This window comes from Balaenoptera borealis, assembly GCF_965194805.1.
Source record: "Balaenoptera borealis genome assembly, chromosome: 2".
Lineage (NCBI taxonomy): Eukaryota > Metazoa > Chordata > Mammalia > Artiodactyla > Balaenopteridae > Balaenoptera > Balaenoptera borealis.
Window position 1 is genome coordinate 175,897,383 of NC_138867.1, and position 26,991 is coordinate 175,924,373.

Sequence of the window (26,991 nt, forward strand, 5' to 3'; positions counted from 1 at the left end):
GGTGCACATCCCGATATAAATCTTCGACAGGGGTGCTGATTAGTTAAGGTTAGGCTTTTTCTAAAAGGCACTTTAACCAGGAAGCCAAGTGGGAAAGAAAAGAGACAAATTGAAAAGGGAAAAACCTGGACGGGGCCCCAGCACACCGTGTAGGCGAGCTGCTGTTCCCTTTGCCAAGAACGTTCTTCCCCCAAACATCTGCCTGGCTCTCTCAGTCTCTGTGGGAATGTCACCTCCTCTGAGGAGCATTCCCTCATTGCCTGACCTAAACTAGCCCCCACACCCCAACACCTGTCCTTTTCTGCTGCTGTTGTCCTCATAGGATGACACAGGTCATGTCACCACGTCCCACATTATGTATTTGCTTAATGTCTATCTTCCACCTTCTGAGTAGTTTATTATTTATAATGTTTATTGGTCACATCTGTCTCCCCTACAAGGATGGGGATTTTTGTCTGTTGTCTTCATTGTGTTGTCCCTGATCACCTGATCATTTCCTGGCACACAGTAGGCACTCAATAAGTAATTATGGAATAAACAAATGGATTTCAATGATACTGAGAAAAGAAATGAGATGTTGGGATCATAAAGCACTGCCCACCCAGGTGGACGACATCCATCTGGCATCTGTGCCTGTGGATTCTAAGATGCTTGGAGCAGGTGCTTCTGGACTCTTCCCATGGATCTCACCTGATAGTGGATGGTGAGGTCATGCCCACGGGCTTGGCTCTAGCACAAGCATAAAGGACAGATAGTCCAGACACTGTGCCTGCCTGTGGCTGGATGGAGCTAAGGGAGTCCTAGGGCAGGCCTGGCAAATGGCAGAGCACAAGGGCAGGACCCAAATGAGTCTGGAAAAGCAATAGCTCTGTCCTCGTCAGCAGAAACTCAAGGATGCCACTTAGCCCCTGCCCTTAGCAATGAGTTGTCCTAGTGGTTGCGTTTCAGGGTGGGGGGAGGTTGTCTTAATTTAGGAAGCCCCAGACAAGGGTTCAGGTGCAAGCACTTCATTTGGGAGATGTTATGAATTGAATTATGTCCCCACCACCCCTGCCCCACCACGATCTGTTGAAGTCCTAACTTCCAGGACCTCAGAATGTGACCTTATTTAGAAATGGGGTTGTTGCAGATGTAATTAGTTAAGATGACGTTGTACTGGAGTAGAGTGGGCCCTAAGCCAATACGACCAGTGTCCTTATAAGAAGACGGCCATGTGAAGATGGGGTATTCGAGTGGACAACAGAGAATCTATAAGCCAAAGAATGCCCAGGATTGCTGGCGGCCACCAGAAGCTGGAAGAGGCAAGGAAGTATCCTCCCCGAGAGCCTTTGGAGGGAGCCTGGCCCTGCTGACACCTTCTGGCCTCCATACTGTGAGGTAATAAGTGTCTGTTGTTTTAAGCCACCCGGTTTGTGGTACTTTATCACTGCTCTAGGCTCACATCAGGCTCAAATCCCTGCTCCCTGGGTTTCCACCCAAAGCATGACTGTGGGATGTAAGTGCATGGAAAGTTCTAGAAGGCTACTCTGAGTTAGTGGCAGTTACCAGTGGGGTGAGAGTGGCAAAAAAAGTGGGACCCAGTGGCTCACTCCACTTCTTCAGGTGCTGCTGGAGTTTTCACAATGAAAAATTCATTTACATTTTTAAAAGGAGTGCCCTTTGGGGTGGAAAATTTGGCCTACAAATTTGGACCATGCACTGTTCTAAATGCTTCACATATATTCACCTCCCTCAGTCCTTGTGCCCTGTGAGGTAGGACTGTGCTTCTCCTCATTTTGCACACATGGAAATGGAGGCACAGAGAGCCCAAGTGACTTGTCCAAGGTTGCACAGCAATGAAGTGGTGGAGTCGGGAGGGGAACCCAAGCAGCTTGATGCCTGACTCTGTTCTCTCAACTGTTTCCCCCGAGTTTGCTTCCCCCAAGGTGATTCAGCTCTAAGCTTCCAGGGCAAATATCCCCTAAGATGATGGTGCTTACAACTATAGAACCCTCTGGAAATTCATGTCCCTGCTCACACTTCCTCATCCACCACTGAGCTCATCTCCATTGTCTTCCTATGAACCTCGGACCCTTTTTCTGGATGTCCAACCCCATGATATAACCTGTTTCCATGTTCACACTTTTCTTAGCTCCTGTTCTCCACCCCCACTCTCTGCCTAAATTCCCTTACCTTCCTGCCTCCCAGCTCTGTTTCACTCCCAGGAGGGTTCATTTCCCTCTGAAGCCTCCTCTTGCAACAGCCTTGTAAAGAAAAAAAACCTAGGGACTTCCCTGGTGGTGCAGTGGTTAAGAATCAGCCTGCCAATGCAGGGGACGTGGGTTCGAGCCCTGGTCCAGGAAGATCCCACATGCCACGGAGCAACTAAGCCCGTGCGCCACCACTACTAAGGCTGCACTCTAGAGCCCGTGAGCCACAACTACTGAAGCCCACGCGCCTAGAGCCCGTGTTCCGCAATGAGGGAAGCCACCGCAATGAGAAGCCCGCACACCACAACAAAGAGTAGCCCCCGCTCACCACAACTAGAGAAAGCCTGCGCGCAGCAGCAAAGACCCAACGCAGCCAAAAATAAATAAATAAATAAATAAATAAATAAATAAATAGAATTAAAAAAAAAAGAAAAGAAAAAAACCTAGAGCCCAAGCAAGCTTTGGCCAATTGGGTGTAACCTTTAGCCCAAGCTCTTTGCAGGTCAGGGCCAAGAAAGAGCCTGAGCTTCTCAAACCTACTGTCTGTTCCTAGAGATGCTATGCAGGACAGAAGCAGGGGGGCAGGTAGGAGTGCACATCTTTTCTGACCTGAACTTAACATTTTCAAGACCTAGGACAAGAGTACCAACCGAGGCCCACGTATATGTGTAAATATTCAAAAGCCACTGAATAAAACATGCTGTATGCGTCTCCTTTACAAACACACCTTCATAAGCACTTGGAAGGTCAGTCTGGAATTTAGAATCTGGATGTCTGCACTGGATTATGGGGCGGGGACAGCCTTCCCTGCCCCTTGACCATGGCCTGCCACCTGGAGGCAGGGGGGGGGGTGCTCCACACACACATGCATGGACACACCAACTTGCACGTCCAAACTCCAGCCACATCTGTGCCAAGAGCCACCCCAAGGACACCCTTGGCCCTCAGGGGATACAAATGGGTGGTGTAGTCAGAGAACAGACCCATGGAAGAATCTCATGCAAGTCCATGGAATCTGGGCTTGGGGAGGGAATTCTAGGATCTAAGATGACCCAAAATGTGATCTAGAAAGCGGAGTGGTGGTGGCACTAGCTCCTGGTAGACATTTCCTGTCAGCCCCATAGGGAGGGGCATGGCTGGACGAGGGCCAGTGAGGGCTCCAGCACAGAGCCCCTTTGCATAGGTGCTCAAGGACATTTCTCTATCTCTCATCTATGTTGGTTTTTAACTTACACAACCTTTACATATTCAAAAATCTAAAATTATATTTAAAAACTTGTGCAATTAAAAATTATTCAGTATCTGTGTGCCCTCTAGATCTCCATCTCCCGAGGGCCCTTCTCTACTTAAGAGTTCTGAGGACAACACTCCCATATCCTCAAAGGACTGAGCCTCAGGCCGGCTCTCCTGGGGCCGTGTTGAGTTGTCCTTCGGCGGCCTCCCCGGCTCAGGGTCCCTCCACTGCAGCCTCAGGAGTTGGCTGGTCCTGGCTCTCCACGACCCCTTATCACTTACGTTGTAGAGGAGGTCAGTCCACCCTTCCATGGTGATGCACTGGAAAACAGTCAGCACTGCAAATAGGATGTTGTCGAACTGAGTGATCCCATTGTTGGGCCCTTCCCAGTAGGGCTGGCATTTGGTCCCATTGGGGCAGGTGCGGGCAGGTTCCTCTGTCCCACACGGAGCTGGAGACTCACCCTGAATGTCATCTATGAAAGGGAAGGGGAGAAAAATCAGGGGCAAGGGCCAGCAAAACCAGCTCTGAGAAACAGGAGCCAGCGAAGATTCAATGCTGTTGAAGAAAAATGGCTATTGAGATGAATTTATCAGTCTTTTTCCAAAAAGCCCAATGTTTGGCTTTGTTGACCTATTCATGGTTTTCCATTTCATTAATTTCTTCTCTAAGCATTGTTCCTTTTTTGTTCTTTTCCTAAACTTTTGGGATGAATTAACGTTCCTTAAGGCTATAAACTACTCTTTAGGTGCAGCTTTAACTGCATCTCACAAATTCTGTCATGCATTAGTATCATTATTGTTCAAGTAAAATACTTAGCAATTTCCATTATTATTTCTCCTTTGACTCATGGATAGCCAGGAAGCATTAAAAATTTGTCACTTATCTACAAAAATAGGATAATATAATGAATTCCCCTGTACCTATCATCAATTTCAACATTTATCAACTCAGGGCTAATCTTGTTTCATCCACATCCCCTCCCCATACTAAAATATTTTGCCTTGCCACTAAAATATTCTTAAAGCAAATCTCAGACATCCTACCATTTCATCCACAAATAAGAAGCATGTCTCCTAATTTCCAAAAACTTTGATTTCCAGCTTAATTGCACTGTGGTCAGAGGATATGTTTTGTACTACTCTGTCCTTTGAAATCTGTCGACATGCACTTTAAGGTCCCAAATACAGTCAGTTTTGGTAACTGTGCTGTGTGCATTTTGAGGTGGTTGGGGGCAGTGTTCTCTAGACTTCCATCAGCACAAATTTGTCAATTGGGTTGTGTTATTCTTCTGTAGCCTGACTGATTTTTTTTTTGAGATGTACTGGGCTCAGGGAGCTGTTCTGGGGGTGAGGGAGGCCAGTACACACAGTACTCACCCTTAGGCACAGTAGCTAAGCTTTCTCCCCAGATAGCAGGAGGCAGATTGTGAAAATGCCACAAGGAAAGAGACACATGTCAATGGATGTCCCTTTTGCTGGAAACCCAAAACAGCTTCCTGGCAAAGTTGGGCTGGGCCATAAAGGTCGGGTCTGAATTCTAAGGTGTTGATGGGGAGACCGAGGAGAGATGCCTTCATGAGAACACGGAGTTAGGGGAGCACAGAATATCCCAGGCTTTTCCCCACTGGACCAGAGCCGCGGATATGAGGGGATTCTATTCAGTGAACGATACTTTTGAAGGTTTTCAGAGAGTGACACTGTCCGACAAGAAATCAAACAGCTGAGTGTGTAAACTCAAGCTCCCACTAAACAAAAATATATCTCAATGTGATATATTTATATATAGGTTATATATAGCCTACATACAGGCTTTGAAGCCCATTCTTAACCTCCACTTAGTAAGCAACAGAGTGAAATAAACCAACATAGAATGCATGAATCTTATTGGCCTTTGAAACTCTGGTTAAGTAGAAACTCTAGGTCATGCAAAATGACATTTACCATCTCAGAAGGGACACCCACTACTCAAGAAGCAATGACACATCGGCCACTATTTTAAGTTGTGGGAAACCCCTTCCCCACTCACGCCAGATTTGGTACGGGGGCTATTATTTAATGAATACAGATGGGAAGGCAAAATCTTTTAAACATAAGGCTCAGGGCAAGGGGGAAAATTCCATGGGCTCCTGTAATGAATGAGAACCATTGTCTGTTGAGAAGGTCACCTCTGTCCAAAACCTTCTCCATTTCCACCTTGTGTCCAAGTCTGGCTCAATACCTATCCACCAATGTGCGCCCCCCGCCCCCCCGCCCACCCAGCCCCCGGGTTAGCCCAGTGAACACAGGTCCCTTTCTTTCCTCGGGGCTACAATAGCTCCCGAATATTCACATTTGGTGAGGAGACAAAAGCAGCATCAACCTGCATTGCTATGGACTAGTTGCAGACAAGGGGGTCTTGTTTCCTCAAACTATTTTGGAAGCTCTTAGAAAGCAGGGCACTTCCACTTTTCCTTGGCATTTCTCTGGGAGTTTAGCGCGGTGCTGGGCACACAGGAACCATGTTCCTGATAAGGAGAACCTGTCTGCAAGAGAAAACCTGTCTGTCTTTAGCAGCTTTGCCTAGTGGTGTGCTTGATTGCGACCCGCTCCTCCCAACCCCCCACCTGCCCCCTCATCACGAAACACTCTGAGGGCTGCTTCTAGAAAAGCAACCATCCAGAGAGTCTGAGGAATTTGATTATAAATATATTTTAAAATTAACCTGCTGCCTGGGTGTCTGTTTATATCTGTCTCTTACTCACATGCCTTATATTTTTAATTGCGAGCTTTTCAGTCATCCTTCCTAAATCAAGGCCTCCTACCCTCCGGTTGCCTCACCCACATCTGTCCCCTTAAAACCTCAATTCAGACTCAAGCCAGTCCTCTGTCCCCTTTGCTGGAGAGAGAGAGAGAGAAAACAACAACAACAACAAAAAACCCTAGGATCCAGGAATCCTGGTTTCTCTACCTTCGGCTGATTTTTCCGAGGGGCCCTGCCCTGTGTCTCTCCCTCCAGCACTTCCGCCTGGGTGACGAGGCCAGGAGCAGAAATAGCTCTGCCTCAATTAACACCTTCTTCATCGGGGAAAGAAATAATTAGGACATCCCATATTGAGCAAACTTCACAAGCCCAGGAGAGAAGGAGACGGGGGTGGGGGGAGCAAGAAAAAGGAGGCAATAAAAGCATCTCGAATAAACCTTCCTTACTGGGTTTTGCTGCCCTCTGGGAGGTCTGGGGAGAGGGCTCTGCCACCCGGGGGTCATCGGGAAGAGAAGGTGGATGGGAAACCACTCCAGGACAGAATCTTCTTCCTAATAAGACAGGCCTGAAATCTCTTTCCCTTCCCAAGGGGCTCCCCTTTGGGCTTTACTGTCTCAATTCACAGTTTCTTTGACGCACGACTAGCGCTGTCATTCAGCCGGTCCACACTGAGGCGGCCCGTGGTCCAAATATTGAAATACAGACTTCCCACCGATTTGATTTGATTTGGTTCTTGGTCAGAGAGCAAGCAGCTAGGTTTGGATAGCAGGGGATTTAATCAAAGATGTATCTGGAAGCTATTGGGTCCTTGAGTGTGTGGATAGCGTGGGACACTATCCCCAGCAGTTGCCCCGCTGCTGATTCAGAGATGAGCACCAGGGCTGTGCCTCCTGGCCCTCCTGGATTTTCTCCTGCGCCCACCCTGCTTTCTCGATCCAGCAGCTAAGGGGTTGACACTGGCATAGTGCCGGGAGCTCATGAGCCAAGATCCTGCTTGCGCTCTGGTTCTGACTGGCTGGTGCCAGGACTCCCAGCGGGATGGCTTTAAGGCACATTCTGGGGGAGACCAGGAGGAGCCATCCTCGACTCTCCCTTTCCTCCAGGGTAAGGAGGCTTTAGAACTCAGCATGCGCTAGGGTCTGGGGTCACTGCAAGGTAACTAGGCAGAGGCTGTGGGCACCGCGCCTATATTCTGCTGTCATTTGCCCCTACATGCTCCCACCGAAAACACCTTTGATACGTGCTCCAGCCCAGTGTCGGGGCAGCCAGCTGTGCCAGGGCCTTAATGCCCTCCCAGGGGGCAGTCCTTGCCAATGTCGGATAGAATTTGGTGGATAAGTAGCCAGCTCCCTCGCCCTACGTGTGGGATGGCTCTGAGTGTGACCTACACTGTTCCCCCGAGGTGCCCAATGGAACTGAGGTCTGGTTGCCCAAGATGGTAACCTACTTGATAACACCCCCCTTTACTAGATGTTTTCCCTTCCCTGTCTCACTTCTCCACTCCTCTGATGGTGCTTCCTGGGATCACTTCCCAAATAAACCACTCACCCCGGGACAGCTTCTCGGGGACCCCAATGCAATGCCCCGGCGACAACCAAGATCTCGGGGACTGTCTCACCCCCCGCCTTGCCTGCAGTGCTTTCGGGAGGAGGTTCTCCCAGCTTCCAGGAGAAAGAAGCAAACCCCTGTAGATCCCTTCCAGGAGCTTATCCCTAAGGGAAGAAAGAAAGGGGAGGAAGGTTGGGAAAAAAATACGCTGCTGCTCGGACCTACCTGTGCCCTCTTCAAAGCAGGTGGTATGAAATTTTCCCATATAAAATTCTAACCCTATGATTGCAAAAATAAGGATTGCAAAAAAGAGGAGGAGGCCGATCTGCAGCAGGGGGATCATTGCCTTCATGATCGACTTCAGGACGACTTGTAAACCTGGGGAGACACAGAGAGAGAGGCCCCACAGGCCCGTGAGAAGGCACCCCAAAACCCCACCCCCAAGATGCCTCCTGAGGGAACCCAGAGCACGCAGGAGGCTGGGGACCGGGCGAGAGTGAGGGAAGATAGATGGAAGACACAGAGGCTGCTCGTTATAATAATAGGAACCATTCCTCCTAATATTTTAGAGCACTTTTTTTTTTTTGGTTTTGTTTTGGCCGCGCCGTGCGGCTTGTGGGATCTTAGTTCCCCAAGCAGGGACTGAACCCGGGACCATGGCAGTGAAAGCTCGGAGTCCTAACCACTGGACCGCCAGGGAATTCCCCACTTTTTATCTTTAAAATATTTTTAAAAGTATTGGACATAGGCTGTCCCATTTGATGACCTTTTGGGCAAGAAAGAGGTGGAAATTCATGGCTTTCTGAGCCCCGTTCTTGGGTGTTGGGTGGCTTTCACCCAGAGCGGGGTGACTTTTTCTCACTTCTTTCCACCAAGAGAGGGCGTCTTTTCCTAATTCATACAAAGGCGCCATATACGCTAGTTGCAGCTCTGCCTGAGAAAGCGGTCAATGTCCTAGTTCCAACCCTGAGAAACCAGACATTATTTTATTGGCTTTTAGCAACAACCCCATGAGGCAGGCGCACGTGTAAAATTATCCCCACTTTACAGAGGTGGGAAGCAAAGCTCAGCGGATGTCATGATTCACCTTAGGGCATGGTAAATAACAGGGCCAGGATTTGAATCCAGGTCGGAATGATGTCAAACCCTCTGTTTGTAACCACTGTTCTGTATGTTTAGGAAAGTCTATGGTTAAAATGAGGATTCAAACATATAGCTTGGGTCTTGCTTCTTGATGAGAAGAACTTCCCATGGCCCACGATTAGCACCTCCTGATGGGTGGAGACCACAGGGAGACTATGTTACTCCAAGAGGTCCAAAATGTAAGGCTGATGCATGTGGCAGAGTGGCTAAGGCTCTGGACACTGGCTGAAGTTGATGCCCAGGCCAGATCTCCTTTGCTGTTGGTGGACCCTCCCTCCAGCTGCTGTGGGCATTTGCTGCTAACGGCTCCCAGATGCTCCTCTTTTCATAGAATTGCCCTTGGTTATCAAAAGCTCCCCACCTGGGAGGCTATCGCTTCCCCACCTCCCACCCCCAATAACTGACCACAGAAATGCAAAAGACCAGCCTGTTGCCTCAAGTAGGAGACAACTCTGACGCTATTCACACCCCAGAGCTCCCTGCAGGATCCGGCTGAGACTGCATCTTTGTTCAGATCCTTCCACTACCCCGTCCTGCTGCCCTCATTCTCTCTCTCCTGACGGCACTCCCCCAATATAGCAAGTGCATCTGAACACCTATCTAAATCTGCTTCTAGGGAACCTGACTTAGTCATCTCCTGACTAGCAAAGTGATCTTGAGCAAGTCACGTTCCCATTCTGAACCTTGGTTTCTTCGTCTGTAAATGGGGATTAGAATAGCACCTCCCTCTCAGGATTAAATGAGAGGGTTCATACCTAGCAAAGTCCCTGGCACATCGTAGGTGGTCATTAAACAAAAATTCTTATTAGTGTTAGCTTTGGGATGGCCCTTGATTTAATATGACATAGGCACCCACTGGAATCTTGCAGACACCTGAGTAGAAGTGCCTTCTTTCTAACAAAAAGACCCTGCTGGTGGTTATCTGGAAAATCTTACTCTTTAAATCTGGATGGCAATGAACTTGAAGAATGAAGCTAATGAAATGTGAAATGGTGGTAATAACAGAACCTACTTCACAGGCTTGTTGTGAGGATTAATGAGTTAAAAAAATGGCAAATACTTAGAACAGCGCCTGGTACATAGTAAATGCTTATAAATAGAAAATAATAATACAGGGAGATCATATTAAGTGCTTATAAATAAAAACTAATAGCACAGGGAGATTAGCTCGGTGCTTTGTACCACCTAGAGGGGGAGGATAGGGAGGGTGGGAGGGAGATGCAGGAGGGAGGGGATATAGGGATATATGTATGCATATAGCTGATTCACTTTGTTATACAGCAGAAACTAACACAACATTGTAAGGCGATTATACTCCAATAACGATGTTAAAAAAAATAGGAATTATTGTTATTATTATTACTACTACTACTACTGAGGCAGTAGGACAGAAAAAGTTTAGCCCTGTTTTGTTTTGTTTTTCTTTTGTTTTTTCCAGCTGAACCTAATCCTGACCCTGTATAGTGCAGCCACCCACAGAGGATCTGGAGGAGAAGCATCCCTGGAGGACGAGAAAATAGCACGGAACGAGTATAGACTTTGGAGCTCATCGCTGTCAAGCTGTAAGAACTCAGGTGAGTCATTTAACCTTTCTGAGCCTCCACCTTTTCATCTGTAAAATGGGTTCACTGGGTGATCGTGAGGATGAACTAAGATAATACACAAAAAGCTCTTTCTGCTGTGCCCGGTACACAGCAGGCACTCAATGAATGGTAACGGTCATTGCCACCAGTATTACCAGGCTTGGGGTCAGACTGGCTAACTCCTAATTCTGCCATTCTCAGCCACGTGACTTTGCTCAAGTTATTCAGCCGCCCTGAGCTTCAGTTTCCCCATCTGTAAAACGGAGATAGCAGCATTATCGACTTCACAGGGTTGTGAGTGTGAGGACCTGGGTGGCGCTTACCATGGCTCCTGATGGAGAAATGCTCAGTAAATGGGTGCGGCTCCTGGCTGGCTTTCAGGCGCTCACCCAGACCTGCAGCCAGATGCCTGGTGGGGAGTCCTCTGAGGGACTTCCCCAAAGTGGAGGCTGCCCTGACCCAGGCTGGGGACGCACCCAAGGGTTCCTGTGACACGCTATGCAGAGGGGAAACCAAGGGCTCGCGGGACCCCCTGAGCAGACCCCTGGTCACGGTTGGAAACTCACGCACTTGGGATTCCAGACACCAGCTTGAGCGGCCGCAGCACTCGAACTGCCCTCAGCGTTCTTAGGTCAAACTCCGTCCCAACTGTTGCCAAGATGCTGGAAGAAAGAAGCCAGAACAGAAAGCAGAAGGTGGGTTTCAGGGTCAGAGCGGTGGGCGGGGGTTCGATGTTGTGGTGTATTGGCTGGGTGACCACAGGCAGGTGACTTTACATTGCTGGGCCTCAGTTTCGTCACCTGTAAAACAGTGTTAATAGTACCTGCTTCACAGGATAACAGATGATTTACAAAGACCCCACATAGGTGTATGGTTGATGATACTCGATAAACATTAGGCTGAGAAGAACAGAAGCTTCCTGTGGCACCTGGTCGGGGTGACTTTCAGTGTATTTTGCAACTCACAATCAGGATGGATCCTGGGGAGGCTGGGAGGCCCTGGGGGAAGGACCAGGGGGAGTGGCAGATCCTTCGGGGCTCAGGTCTTTTTACCAACTGGCAAGAAAGCAGTTTAGTGTTAAGATCCCAGCCAGCATGGGTTCAAATCTCAGCTCTGCCACTTCCCAGCTGGGTGACCTTGGGCAAGTTACTTCCCCTCTCCATGCCTCAGTTCCCCCTTTTGTATAACAGGGATCACAACAGTACCTACACCTCAAAGGGGTGTGAGGATTAAATGAATCGATACACGTGAAGTGGTTGGCATTGTGGCCAGAACACAGGAAGTGTACTAAGCTACTCAAACAACCCAAACAATGGGTGTAGCCCTGCGGGGGTGGACCAGCTGACATCAGCTCCAGAAGGGGACTACAGACCCCGAACCTCAGGGCAAAAAGTCACTCCTGTAAATACAGGTGAGTAAGAATCACGGTGATAGGTGAGAGGACCCTCCCGTAGAAAGCCCCCCCGTAAAGACCCCATCCTAAGACCTCATTTGTAAAAAGTATTGCTGGTGAGAAAAAGGGTCCCAGAGACCCTCCTCAACCCAAGGAACCCCCACACCCGTTTCCTGAATAAGAAATGTAGTAGGAACCACCATGGAACTATGCCACAGAAGAGGTTGTTGTTGGAGCCTCACATGATGGGCAAGAAATGCTGAAAAACAGAGGGCTCTGTGGTTAAGAGGAGGGAGACCATGCAAATAATTTGGGGGTGTCTTCTGTTTTGTCCAGGGATCTGGACCTTATGACTTTTACTTTGAACAACCATATCTGCATCTGTGAATACCCAGTTTCTACATCTCTTTGTCTTTTTAAAAAATAAATGTATTTATTTATTTATTTTTGGCTGTGTTGGGTCTTCGTTGCCGCGCTCGGGCTTTCTCTAGTTGCGGTGAGCAGGGGCTACTCTTTGTTGCGGTGCGCGGGCTTCTCCTTGTGGTGGCTTCTCTTGTTGTGGAGCGTGGGCTCTAGGCGTGAGGGCTTCAGTAGTTGTGGCACATGGGCTCAGTAGTTGTGGCACGCGGGCTCAGTAGTTGTGGCTCACGGGCTCTAGAGTGCAGGCTCAGTAGTTGTGGTGCACAGGCTTAGTTGCTCCGCGGCATGTGGGATCTTCCCGGACCAGGGCTTGAACCCGTGTCCCCTGCATTGGCAGGTGGAGTCTTAACCACTGCGCCACCAGGGAAGTCCCATCTTTGTCTTTTTTTAAATTTAATTTTTATTTTATATTGGAGTATAGTTGAGTTTCAATGTTGTGTTAGTTTTAGGTGTACAACAAAGTGATTCAGTTATACATATACATACATCCATTCTTTTTCAGATTCTTTTCCCATATAGATTATTATAGAATATTGAGTAGAGTTCCCTGTGCTATACAGTAGGTCCTTGGTGATTATCTATTTTATATATAGTATATCTCTTTGTCTTTGAGACAACCAGTATCTGCATCTGTAAATAACCAATATTGGCACGCCTTTGTCTCAGGACTTTCTTTGAAGCTGAGACAGGCCCAGGGAGTGAATTCCCCTGTGGGAGCAGCCCTCCACCAAAGATTGCTGGGAGTAGGTGGATGAATTCCCCAGCTCCCCTGCCCCCTCCTCCCAGATTCTCTGAGGTGTGAGTTCTACACAGGCTCCCAGAGAGGCTGAGCCCAGCTGCCCGCAGCGGGTAACCTGCTTGACCCTTCATTCTTCCTTGTCTCCCCACCCTTGTCCCCCACCCACACTTCCTGGAGTCACTTCCCAGATGAACTACTTGCACCTGAATCCTTGTTTCAGGGTCAATATGGAGGCACACCAAACTAAGACCCAACTCTTTTTCCAACTATTCCTAGAGCAGAGACGGGTCTATTAGGTTGGGCTGACCTCCTTTTCCACCATCAACAAATGCATATCTGAACACGTCCTGTGTGCTGGGCAAAGCAATACCTGAGGTCCTCCTTGCCCCACGGAGCTGATGTGGGAGAAAAATGTTTAACCAAAAAAGGCACACAGAGAATGAATCCGTCACAGGTGTCATGCATTCTTAGAGAGAGCAGGGGAAAACAACAGCTCTGAGGGCACACAGCAGGTAGTGTTAACTCGTCTGGGACCCAGGGAGGACCCGGTCTCAAGCTGAGGGCTCACGGAAGAGGAGGAGGAATCTGGTCCATGGGGGAAGAACTTTCCAGGCTGACAGAATGGCAGAGACAGAGAGCCTGGGGTGGGAAGGAGCTTGGCAAATTCAAAGAATGAGATGGTGCATGGTGGGGATTTGGATGGTGCCATGAAGCTGAAGTATAGGTGGGGGCCATGCCATGCAACCCCAAAGAACTTTTCATTCATTTAATTCTATTTTTCTCTTCCTCTCCCAACTTTCCGATATTCACGGGCATTCCTCAAACTCCATCATCCTATAGATCACCAGTCTATTTCACTTTCTTCCTTCTTGGCAGATAAAAGCCATTAGTGAGGGCATGCACAGTAAATGACAAGCATTTGTTGAGTTTTCATTCACTCACTTCACAAACATGAACTGGGCACCTACAATGTGCCAGTCCCTGTCTAGGTCCTGGGGACACGAGTCATAGGAATCCCTGTTTGCATGGGGGAGGCTGAGAATAAACGCAGTAAATATGCCAGATGTCAGGGTGATGAGTACAAGGGAGAAAAGCAGTGCAGAGAAGGGGGTGCATTGGTAGCGTGGGGCAGGGTGAGTGGAGTGATGACACACATATCAATTGGTAAAGGCCAACTGCTCTTTCCTGCCTGGCAGGGAAGTAGTTCAGAGTTAAGGATGTTCAGACCAGCACTGCCCAGTAGAACCTTAAGAAGAGCCATGTGTTGGACATAGAGAACAGACTGGTGGTGGCCAAGGGGGAGGGGGTTGAGGGAGGGATGGAGTGGGAGGCTGGGGTTAGCAGATGTAAGCTTTTATATATAGAATGGATGAACAACGAGGTCCTGCTGTACAGCACGGAGAACTATATTCAATATCCTATGATAAACCATAATGGAAAAGAATATAAAAAAAGAAAATGTATATATATGTATAAGTGAATCACTCTGCTGTATAGCAGAAATTAACACAACATTGTAAATCAACTATACTTCAATTAAAAAAAAGAAAAGAAAAAAGGAAAAAACAAAAGGAAAAAACAAGAAGAGCCATGTGTGAAATTTAAAATTTTCCAGTAGCCACATTAAGAGTCAAAAGAAACAGGTAAAATTAATTTTAATAAATATAGTTTCTTTAACCTGGTGTATCCGAAGCATTATCATTTCAACAGGCAATCAATATGAAAGATTATTCACAAGACATTTTATACATTCTTTCCTTTGGAGTACGTCTTTGAAATCTTGGTGCAGATTCTACACCTATGGCACATCTAAACTCAGGTGCTCAATGGCCACACGTGGCCAGTGGTGAATGGACCACACAGCTCAGGTACGGAGAAAGAGTCAGTGGGATAAAGATGTGAAGTGAGCCACAGGAATATGTCAGAGGAAAACTCTAGGCAGAGGGACAGTCAGTGCAAAGGTACATGTGAGGGACAGTCAGTGCAAAGGTACATGTGAGGAACAGCAAGGAGGCTAGTGTGGCTGGAACCGAATAAGCCAGGGTGACAGTGGGAGGAGATGAGGCCTGGGGGGTGATGGGGCCGATGGTGCAGGGCCTTGTGGGCCACGGTGAGGACTTTGGCTTTTGCTCCGAGTGAAGTAGGAGCCATGGAGGGTTCTGAGCACTGAAGAGACATGATCTGACTTGTATTAAAATAAGACCCCTCTGGGGGTCAAGGCCAGAAGCTGGGAGACGAGGGGGGAGGTGACTGCCCTGGTCCAGGTGAGAGATGATGGGTTTAGACCCGGTCGTACTGGACACAAGGATAAAGCTGAGATGAACTCAGCTCTGCCCTTAGATGACCATACAAGTAAGTGGGTGAGAGATTCAAGTCCTTTTGGCTCCAGGGCTGTAAGAGGCAGAAACGAGGAGGAAATGAGTACAGACAGGAGGGCTGGGGACAGCATGATTGTGCAGCCCAAGTCTGAAGAGGCAGCACAGCACAAAACGTTACAAAATCTTAGACCTGGAGTTAAACCCTGACCCTGAATTTTCTCATTACATGGCCTTTGCCCTAACTTCTCTGAGCCTCTGAAATGCAGACAATCCAGCCTCCCTCCTGCCCAGTGCAATCTTAGCTGGCACCCAAGGTGTACTATCTCCTGACTCCCTCCCTGGATGGATGACAAAGAGTTAGGAGAAGAACAGGAGGAGGGGGAAGGCTTCTCAGGCCGAGAATGTCCTACAGAGGCAGAAGGCTTCCCTCAGGATACGTGGTCGGGGGAAACCGGAGGCAGAGAAGGTGGGTCTTGTCGTCTGGACAGTGAGAGTCATGTAAGGTTTTGGAGCAAGGGAGGGATGTGATTAGGGTTGGCGTTAGGAAGACAAGCCTGACAGCTGAAAGGACAGATTGGTGGTGATGGAGGGAGGAATTAGGAGGCAGCCACAAGAGCCGACCGGCGTAATGAGGGCTAGAACTAGGACAAAGGCAGTGGGAGTACAAAGGAGGCCCCAATTTATATATAGCTGCCATTGACTGCTGTGCACCAGGAAACTTGCCTGGGCTCATCAAGTCCTCCCTGCATACCAGCAGCCAGCAGGATGAGTCCCATTTTACAGAGGAGGAAACTGAAGCCCAGATAAGTTACTAATGCATGGAGGTCCACACCGCCAAGTAAGAATGTGAACCCAGGACCCCAGGACTCCTGAACCCTAGTTTTCTACCTCACGTGGCTTGTTGGATGGGGTGGGGGCAATGGTGGGAAAGAAAGGGAAGGGAAGAATGGCTTTCTGATTATGATTGGAACACCAAGTGGTCCATCTATTCAACCAGGTTTTATTGAGTACCTGCTATGCACCAGCCACTCAGGTAGGACCTGAGGATGCCACCATGAACAAAGTGACAATGGGAAAATATACGGTATGTCAGATGGTGTGAAGCACTATGGAGAACAATATGGCAGCCGCCAGGGCTTCCAACGGAAGGATGGAGCATGTGGTGGGAGAGAGGGGTTAAGACTGGGTTACCTGAAGGATGGAGTTGTCAACTGAGATGGGGACGATGGAGGAAGGGGGTGGTTTGGAGGAAGATCAAGAGCTGGATTGTGGACACGTTAAGTTTGGGAAGCCAGTTTTCTGTAATTCCCTCACTAAAACCTTCCAGTGGCTTCTATCATGCTTAGAATAAAATCCAAACGGTAGCGTGACCATAAGACCTTGTGTGACTTTACTCCCACTGACTGCTCTGTGCTATACTCCAGGCACTTTGGCTTTCTGTTCTTCCAATGGGAAAATCTCCTTTCCACCATGGGAATGCTATGTTGGTCTTCTCTTCTACTTCAGACACTTGCCCCATCCCGTCAACTCTCTCCCTCTTTTCTTAGCTGGCCCTCTTCAAATCCTTCAGATTGCAGCTCAAATTTTTCTTCTTAGAGAGGATTTCCATGTCCCCTCCGGATAAAGAGAATCTTCACTCTCTGGAATTATACTGTTTATTAAGTTGTATATATTATTCACCTCCTCTTCTAGAATATCAGCTCCAGGAGGTCAGAGACTTTTTTTTTTTATTGGGGTATAGTTGTTTTACAATGTTGTGTTAGTTTCTACTGTACAGCAAAGTGGAGTTCCCTGTGCTATACAGCAGGTCCTCATTAGTTATCTATTTTATACATATTAGTGTATATATGTCAATCCCAATCTCCCAATTCATCCCACTCCCTTGGTGTCCATACGTTTGTTCTCTACGACTGTAGAGACTTTTTTTTGGTAGTACCTGCAGCACCTTTCGTGACGCAGCAGGTACTCAATGCATATTTGGTGAATGCGTCAGGAGTGGTCGAGGGTAGGGTTATGGTAGACCAGATATCCCAGGGTAGATAGATAAAATGAAAAAAGCCAAGAATCCCCAGTGGAATGTTGGGGAAGGGCAAAAAAAAAAAAAAAAGAGACAAGTAGAGGAAAGATATTGATGAAAAAGAGGGAGAAGTCACAGAGGCAGGAGGAGACCTGGCAGAAGAGTGTCATCCCTGAGGGTCAAGTTCAAAAGCGTTTCGAGAAAGGAGAGGTCATTGGTCTCCAGGGCAGCACAGAAATGAGTAAGATGCAAGGGATGAAAAGCATACACTACACAGCACTGGGGAGTCTCGCCATGGTTGATGGCTGGAGAGAGCAAGAGGAGAGGAACTGGAAACAAGAGCCTGGGTATGAGAAGAGAGTCTTTTTAGGGTGGAAGAGAACTGAGTATGTTTATGTGTCGAGAGAGAAAAGTCGATGATGTATCCCTTGGCCTTTAGAGCCATGCTGCCTGATACAGTAACCATTAGCTACACATAGTTGTTTAAATATACATTTATAACTAAATTAGACATTCAGTTCCTCAGTCACATTAGTCGCACTTACACATAACTATTTAAATATATAATTAATTTAATTTAAATCAAATGAGAACTTCAGTTCCTCAGTCGACTTTTAAGTGCTCCACAGCCACAGGTGGACAGTCGCATACAAAGAACATTTCCATCATTGTAGAAAGTTCCATTGGATGGTGTTGCTCTAGCATGTACCCCCACTAGGGCAGGAATTTTCATCTGTTTTGCTCACAGCTGTATCCCCAGGACCTAAAACTGTGCCTGGCATAGAGGAGGTGCCCAATAAATGTTTGTTGAATGAATGAATGAATAAATAATGAAGTGAAATGTAGGAAAGCATAGTGATAACTAATAGACTATATTCCAGAAGAGATGGAAGTCTGTGTAGACGGCAGGACTTGTCTTTTTTTTAAAATTAATTTATTTATTTTTGGCTGTGTTGGGTCTTCGTTTCTGTGCGCTTTCTCTAGTCGCGGCAAGTGGGGGCCACTCTTCATCGCGGTGCGCGGGCCTTCTCACTATCGCGGCCTCTCTTGTTGCGGAGCACAGGCTCCAGACGCGCAGGCTCAGTAGTTGTGGCTCACGGGCCTAGTTGCTCCGCGGCATGTGGGATCTTCCCAGACCAGGGCTCGAACCCGTGTCCCCTGCATTGGCAGGCAGATTCTCAACCACTGCGCCACCAGGGAAGCCCAGGACTTGTCTTAAACTAGGAAAAAATCAGGGAAGACACAGATGGTTGTCTACTCGATAGCCAATCCCACCCCTTCCCTTGCTAATGGAGCCCACCTTCCATCAAAGAGGCAGAAAATACCCAATAGTCTCTTTCTCCCAGGATTCCTTGCAATGGGAGCACTGGTCACATGACCCAGTCTTGCGCTTAACGGGATCTGAGTGAAAGTCTGCTGGGTGCTTCTGGGAAAGTTTCCCTTCTTTGAGAAGAGTCACAGGGCAGGAGACAGCCCTTCCTCTTCTTTGGCCGGATGCTTTTGCGCCTACACAGGATGGCTGGGTAGACATCTTGGAACCGTGAGTAGTAAAGGTTACCAAGAAAAGTCCTTACACTGAAGATGGCAGAGTGGAAAGATGGAAAGGATTCCTTGGAGACATTGCTGAGCTGCAGAACCAACACTGCAACCAAGCTCCCAGCCTGCAGACTTCTTGTAATGTGGATAACAAACACTCTTCCTAGCAGTTAAGAGCCCAGAGAGCCCTGGTTCAAATCCCAGTTCTGCCAATCACTAGCTGTGTGGCCTTGGGCAAGATATTCAACTTCTCTGTGCCTCAGTTTCCTGAGCTATAGAATGGGGATGATCATAGTACTTCCCTTTATAGGTGTGGGAATTTAGGTGATATGCTTAGCACTGTGCTTGGAATTTAGTCAGTTCTATATAAATGTTTGCTATCATCATCATCATCACCATTTAAATTTTTATTTTGTTACTTGCCCCTAAGTTATACCAGAACTGACTGATCAAGGAACCAAATTCATTGAGTTTATTCTCTTTGCCAGGTTATATGCTAATGGCCTTACATACTGAGGTCCCATTTTATGCCTCAGCATATTTACCAGGTGAATGCTCTACACTCAGTTCATTGACAGGGGAACCGAGACACTGAGGGGTTAACTACTTGCCCACAGTCACACAGCTAACATGTGGTGCCTGTATCCTGAGTCTGGCTTTGCTACACCTAGGGAGCCTAGGGCCCAGCGAGAGCCCCAGACTGCTGCCCCTGGTTAACTTCACCACACCCACTTACCCTCTCCTGGGACCTCAGCCAATTTTATACCTCCACTAACCTAAGTGTAAGAAGGAGCTAGATTTTTCTCTAGCTGGCTGGAAGTCAGAATGTCAATAAATATTTGCAGAGGAGCAACTACTATGTGCCAGGTGGGTGAGGAGGGGAACATGTGCAAAGGTCCTGGGGCTGGAGAGACCTTATGGTGAAGAGTGAAGTTACCAGATGAGAGGGAGGGGCAGGGGACAGGAGAATGAGAAGGAGATGTTAGCGTGGTTGGAAAGCAGGGGAGAGGAGGGGGGATGTCGTCAAACCCCTGACCTCTGGTTAGAAGAAGCACCTGCCCACACTATTTACAATAGCCAAGACATGGAAGCAACCTAAATGTCCATCGACAGATGCATGGATTAAGAAGATGTGGAACATATACACAACGGAATATTACTCAGCCATAAAAAAAGAATGAAATAATGCCATTTGCAGCAACATGGATGGACCCAGAGATTATCACACTAACTGAACTAAGCCAGACAGAGAAAGACAAATATCATATGACATAATATGATATCACTTATATGTGGACTCTAAAAAATGATACAAATAAACTTATTTACAAAGCATAAATAGATCCACAGACATAGAAAACAAACTTACCGTTACCAAAGGGGAAAGGAAGGAGAAGGATAAATTAGGAGTTTGGGATTAACATATACACACTATATATATAAAATAGATAAACAACAAGGACCTACAGTATAGCACAGGGAACTATACTCAATATTTTATAATAACCTATAAGGGAAAAGAATCTGAAAAAGAATACATATGTGTGTGTGTGTGTGTATATATATATATGTAAGAATGTATATACATACATATATATGTATAACTGATTCACTTTACTGTACACCTGAAACTAACACAACACTGTAAATCAACTATACTTCTATAAAAAAAATTTTTTTTAATTAAAAAAAGAAGCACCTGCCCTCATAGATCTGGGTCCAATCTTCCTGAGATGAGTATTTAGGAGCATAACTACTTCCCGTACAGTCTATATTCTTGCCATTCATAGATTTTGCAAATCTTCTTCAAGTTCATTCTTATATCACCTAGATTTTAGCTTCTCTTGGGAAAACTATTTCTAAAATTCCTTTTTTAAACCCTCAAATGCAGAGAGTTGAGACAATCGCTTTTTCAGTTCATGGCATAGCTCCGCCTTTGGTCTGTGCAATACCCCTCTCTTGTTCGTTCGTTCGTTCATTCGTCATTCATTCCTTTTTATCTCCATATTCTACTTTCATTCTTTTCCCCCGAGACAACTGATATGTCTAATTTTGTCTTATTGGAGTGCATTCTTGTAAAACGTGTTTTATTTTGAGTGCATATATTTTAAGTTTACACGAATGGCATGAAGTTAGGAATATTCTGTTGTTCTCTGTTTTCAGCCAATGAAAACAGAACAGCAGACGTGCATTCCGGGGCTCTCGCTGGTCCCCAGGCCCCCTAGGTGAAGCCGCCACATCCCACCTCCCCATCCCCCAGGGACAGACACCAGGCGGCCTCCAGATCCTCTTCCACAGATGGCGATGGAGTGAATATGCCCATACTCAGTCCTTACAGACCCAGTGAAAGTCTCCCTGAGATGGGTGGCTGGGAGCATCTGGACTTAATTGGACTAGGCACTGCCCATGACCCTCCAGAGGGGCCACCCAGGCCACGCCCCCATGAGTGGGGAGAATCTTCCTCTGTCCCCACATCCCACTGACCCTTGACTTAACCACCTTTCTAATTTTTTCCACTCTAAGAGGCATGCAGAGATACTGTTTTCATTTTCATCTTTCTGATTACAAGTGATTTTGAGTACCATGTCATCTACTGATTAGCTTTTCAGACTTCTCTTCCCTAACCTGTCTGATCACATTTTTTGCCTGCTTTCCTCTTGGGGTTGCTGTGTTATTTTTGGTTTTGGTTATTATTATTATTTTTATTGAAGTATAGTTGATTTACAATGTTGTGTTAATTTCTGCTGTACAGCAAAGTGATTCAGTTTTATATATATATATGCACATTTTTTTTCATATTTTTTTCCATTACGGTTTATTAGAGGATATTGAATATAGTTCCCTGTGCTACACAGTAGGACCTTGTTGTTTACCCAGTCTATGTATAATAGTTTGCATCTTCTAGTCCCAAACTCCCAATCCAACCCTCCCCCGATCCCCCCACTTGGCAGGGGTTGCTGTGTTATTGTTGTTGACTATTCCCCCCATAGCCTTTTTTTTTTTTAAGAGTAACATATATATTTTTAAAAATTAATTAATTAATTAATATTTATTTTTGGCTGTGTTGGGTCTTCGTTTCTGTGCGAGGGCTTTCTCCAGTTGTGGCGAGCGGGTGCCACTCTTCATCGCGGTGCGTGGGCCTCTCACTATCGTGGCCTCTCTTGTTGTGGAGCACAGGCTCCAGACGCGCAGGCTCAGTAGTTGTGGCTCATGGGCCTAGTTGCTCCGTGGCATGTGGGATCTTCCCAGACCAGGGCTCGAACCCGTGTCCCCTGCATTGGCAGGCAGATTCTTAACCACTGCGCCACCAGTGAAGCCCCCCCCTGTAATCTTGATCAGTGCTGCCCAATATGGTAACCATCGGCTGCATGTGGCTATTGAGCTCTCGAAATATGGCCAGTGTGAGTGAGAAGCTGAGTTTTAAATTGTATTTACTTTTAATTCATTTCCATTAAAAATAGTCACATGTCATAGAGAACACGTTTGTGGCTGCCAAGGGAGAGAGGGGGTAGGAGAGGGATGGATTAGGAGTTTGGGACTAGCAGGTGCAAATTATTATATATAGAATGGATAAACAACAGGGTCCTACTGTATAGCACAGGGAACTATATTCAATATCCTCTAATAAACCATAATGGAAAAGAAAAAAAAAAGTCACATGTGCCTAGGGGCTCCCATAATGAACAGCTGTGAGCTATTAATCCCTGGTCACTTTTTTTTCTACCATCCATCCTATGCACTGTTTACAAACACTACTTTAGTTCTTACCACATGTCAGGTGTTATTTTAAATGATTATAAATATTAACTCATTTCAAACTCCTAACAGCCCATAGGTAGATGCTATTCTCTCCATTTTTATCGATTAGAAAACTGAGGCACAGAGAGGTGGAGTAACTTGCTCAAGGATTCGTAGGACATTGTACAGCTAGGATCTGGATCTGGGAACCAAAGTGTCCCCATTATGTTCTTATTTAAACAGAACATCTTAGTTTTCATATAATCAAGTTTTTTGTTTTGTTTTGTTTTGTTTTTTTGCTTTAGAGTTTGTGCTTTTAAATTTGAGAAGTCCTTCCCCCTCCCTGGGTGGCACAGATATTCTCCTGCCTTTTCTCCCTTAATGTGAAGTTCTTACCACTCACACAATGTCCTCTCAAGCGCCTTAACATTTGCATGGAACAGTTCTTCCTCTTATTTGTCTTTTAAAGTAGAGGATGGCACAAAAGGGCACGTTTCTATTTTGGGTGATTCCTGAAGCTGTGTTAAAGTGCAGTGTTTTCTTAAATAAAAAGGAGCAGAAGCAGATGCAAAAGCCCCAGAAGGTGCTAGGTAAGTGATTCTAGAAAAGACGAGAGCCACAGAGGGGTGAGTTTGCTGGGGACGAAAAGGGGATGGATGTTGAGTGAAGGTCTGTGGATCTGGAGATGAGCAGGTCGTGGTGGGCCTCCTGAAGGGCCTTATTGCATTGCCTTGCTGATTGCAAGGCTGAAGGAGGTAGCAGAAGAGAAGCCTCTCCTTGAGAGAGACTGGGATGAGAAGAGGGGGGAAGAGAATGTGGCAACTTGAGGGAGGTGGGGGAAGAGTGTCTTCCAAATAGAGGAGATCTGTCCGAGTTTGCAAGCAAAGAGCCTTGTGTCCCCGGAGAAAGAGAGCCTGAAGATCCAAACGAGATATTTGATGGAGTAAAGCTCTCAAGGAAATGGATAACTACATTCTCAATTTAATTCCCAGACATTTAGTGGGCACCTCCTACAGGAGAGGCACTTGTGGAGCAAAATAAAAACAAAAGCTAAACTCTCGCCCGCAGCTGGTGGGAGTTGCAATTGGTTCCACCACTTGGGAAAATTGTTAGGCAGTTTCTGCCAAAGCTAAACAGGTACCACCCCATGACCCAGAAATTCCACCCAGGAATACCTCCCAGAGAAATGGGAGCTGTGGTCACTGAATGACAAGTAGGAGTGTCAACAGCACTTTTTTCTGTAATAGCCCCAGAGTGGAAAGTATCCAAATGCCTACCACCAGCACAGTAGCTAAACAGCCATGAGAATGAATGACCTACAGCTACAGCTACAACATGGACGGATCCCACACATACAATGCAAGGGAAAGAAGCCAACGAGAGCACACCTTATGATCCCATGTGTTTACAATTCAAGAATAGCAAGGTCACCCGCCAGGGCAGGTGGGGGCTGGGAGCTGAGGCTCGGGCTTCGGAGGTCGGATCCCAGGGAGAGAACTGGGGTTGGCTGCGTGAACACAGCCTGAAGGGGGCTAGTGTGCCACAGCTAGCCAGGAGGGAGTCCGGGAAAAAGTCTGGAACTGCCTAAGAGGCAAGAGACCATTGTTTCGGGGTGCGTGAGGAGAGGGGATTCAGAGCACCACCTAAACGAGCGCCACAGATGGGCGCCAGCTGTGGCTACCAGCACGAACCCCAGAGATGGGCATGAAACGCTAAGGCTGCTGCTGCCGCCACCAAGAAGCCTGTGTGCGAGCACAGGTCACTATCCACAACTCCCCTCCTGGGAGCCTGTGCAGCCTGCCACTGCCAGGGTTCTGTGATCCAGGGACAACTTCCCCAGGAGAACGCACGGCACGCCTCAGGCTGTTGCAACGTCACACAGGCCTCTGCCACCAAAGGCTCACCCTGCATTATGTACCCCTCCCTCCCCCCGGCCTGAGTGAGCCAGAGCCCCCGAATCAGCTGCTACTTTAACCCCATCCTGTCTGGGCAGGGAACAGATGTCCTCTGTAGCAGGGCAGAAAATAGCAGAAAAACTGAGGCAGAAGAACGGATAAGTGACCTGGAAGATAAAATAGTGGAAATAACTACTGCAGAGCAGAATAAAGAAAAAAGAATGAAAAGAATTGAGGACAGTCTCAGACACCTCTGAGACAACATTAAACACACCAACATTTGAATTATAGGGGTCCCAGAAGAAGAAGAGAAAAAAAAAAGGGACTGAGAAAATATTTGAAGAGATTATAGTTGAAAACTTCCCTAATATGGGAAAGGAAATAGTCAACCAAGTCCAGGAAGCGCAGAGTCCCATATAGGATAAATCCAAGGAGAAACAGGCCAAGACACATATTAATCAAACTATCAAAAATTAAATACAAAGAAAAAATATTAAAAGCAGCAAGGGAAAAGCAACAAATGACATACAAGGGAATCCCCATAAGGTTAACAGCTGATCTTTCAACAGAAACTCTGCAAGCCAGAAGGGAGTGGCAGGACATATTTAAAGTGATGAAAAGGGAAAATCTACAACCAAGATTACTCTACCCAGCAAGGATCTCATTCAGATTCGACGGAGAAATTAAAACCTTTACAGACAAGCAAAAGCTAAGAGAATTCAGCACCACCAAACCACCTCTATAACAAATGCTAAAGGAACTTCTCTAGGCAGGAAACACAAGAGAAGGAAAAGACCTACAATAACAAATCCAAAACAATTAAGAAAATGGTAATAGGAATATACATATCGATAACTACCTTAAATGTAAATGGATTAAATGCTCCCACCAAAAGACATAGACTGGCTGAATGGATACAAAAACAAGATCCATATATATGCTGTCTACAAGAGACCCACTTCAGACCTAGGAACACATACAGACTGAAAGTGAGGGGATGGAAAAAGATATTCCATGCAAATGGAAATCAAAAGAAAGCTGGAGTAGCAATTCTCATATCACACAAAATAGACTTTAAAATAAAGATTATTACAAGAGACAAAGAAGGACACTACATAATGATCAAGGGATCAAGCCAAGAAGAAGATATAACAATTGTAAATATTTATGCACCCAACATAGGAGCACCTCCATATATAAGGCAAATGCTAACAGCCACAAAAGGGGAAATTGACTGTAACACAATCATAGTAGGGGACTTTAACACCCCACTTTCACCAATGGACAGATCATCCAAAATGAAAGTAAATAAGGAAACTTATTAAAAGCAACTATATGCCAAAAAAATGGACAACCTGGAAGAAATGGACAAATTCTTAGAAAAGCACAACCTTCTGAGACTGAACCAGGAAGAAATAGAAAATATAAACAGACCAATCACAAGCACTGAAATTGAGACTGTGATTAAAAATCTTCCAACAAACAAAAGCCCAGGACCAGATGGCTTCCCAGGCAAATTCTATCAAACATTTAGAGAAGAGCTAACACCTATCCTTCTCACACTCTTCCAAAATATAGCAGAGGGAGGAACACTCCCAAACTCATTCTACGAGTCCACCATCACCCTGATACCAAAACCAGACAAAGATGTCACAAAGAAAGAAAACTACAGGCCAATATCACTGATGAACATAGATGCAAAAATCCTCAACAAAATATTAGCAAACAGAATCCAACAGCACATTAAAAGGATCATACACCATGATCAAGTGGGGTTTATCCCAAGAATGCAAGGATTCTTCAATATATGCAAATCAATCAATGTGATACACCATATTAACAAATTGAAGGATAAAACCATATGATAATCTCAATAGATGCAGAAAAAGCTTTCAACAAAATTCAACACACATTTATGATAAAAACTCTCCAGAAAGTAGGCATAGAGGGAACCTACCTCAACATAATAAAGGCCATATATGACAAACCCACAGCCAACATTGTTCTCAATGGTGAAAAACTGAAACCATTTCCACTAAGATCAGGAACAAGACAAGGTTGCCCACTCTCACCACTATTATTCAACATAGTTTTGGAAGTTTTAGCCACAGCAATCAGAGAAGAAAAAGAAAAAAAAAGGAATCCAAATCAGAAAAGAAGAAGTAAAGCTGTCACTGTTTGCAGATGACATGATACTAAACATAGAGAATCCTAAAGATGCTACCAGAAAATTACTAGAGCTAATCAATGAATCTGGTAGAGCAGCAGGATACAAAATTAATGCACAGAAATCTCTTGCATTCCTACACACTAATGATGAAAAATCTGAAAGAGAAATTAAGGAAACACTCCCATTTACCATTGCAAGAAAAAGAATAAAATACCTAGGAATAAACCTACCTAAGGAGACAAAAGACCTGTATGCAGAAAACTATAAGACACTGATGAAAGAAATTAAAGATGATACAAACAGATGGAGAGATATACTATGTTCTT

At 46.2% G+C, this 26,991-nt stretch overlaps 1 protein-coding gene across 8 annotated transcripts in view; it reads right to left on the reverse strand.

Annotated features, from left to right (window-relative positions):
* CACNA1A (calcium voltage-gated channel subunit alpha1 A) overlaps positions 1-26,991 on the reverse strand; it is a 338,162-nt gene that overhangs the window by 120,359 nt on the left and 190,812 nt on the right. For all 8 annotated transcript variants that reach the window (XM_082381539.1, XM_082381542.1, XM_082381540.1 and 5 more), the window contains 3 exons: positions 11,010-11,101; positions 7,939-8,091; positions 3,705-3,898 (listed from right to left, as the gene is read on the reverse strand). In XM_082381539.1, coding sequence (XP_082237665.1) covers positions 3,705-3,898; positions 7,939-8,091; positions 11,010-11,101 — 439 coding nt within the window. The remainder of the gene's footprint in view (positions 1-3,704; positions 3,899-7,938; positions 8,092-11,009; positions 11,102-26,991) is intronic.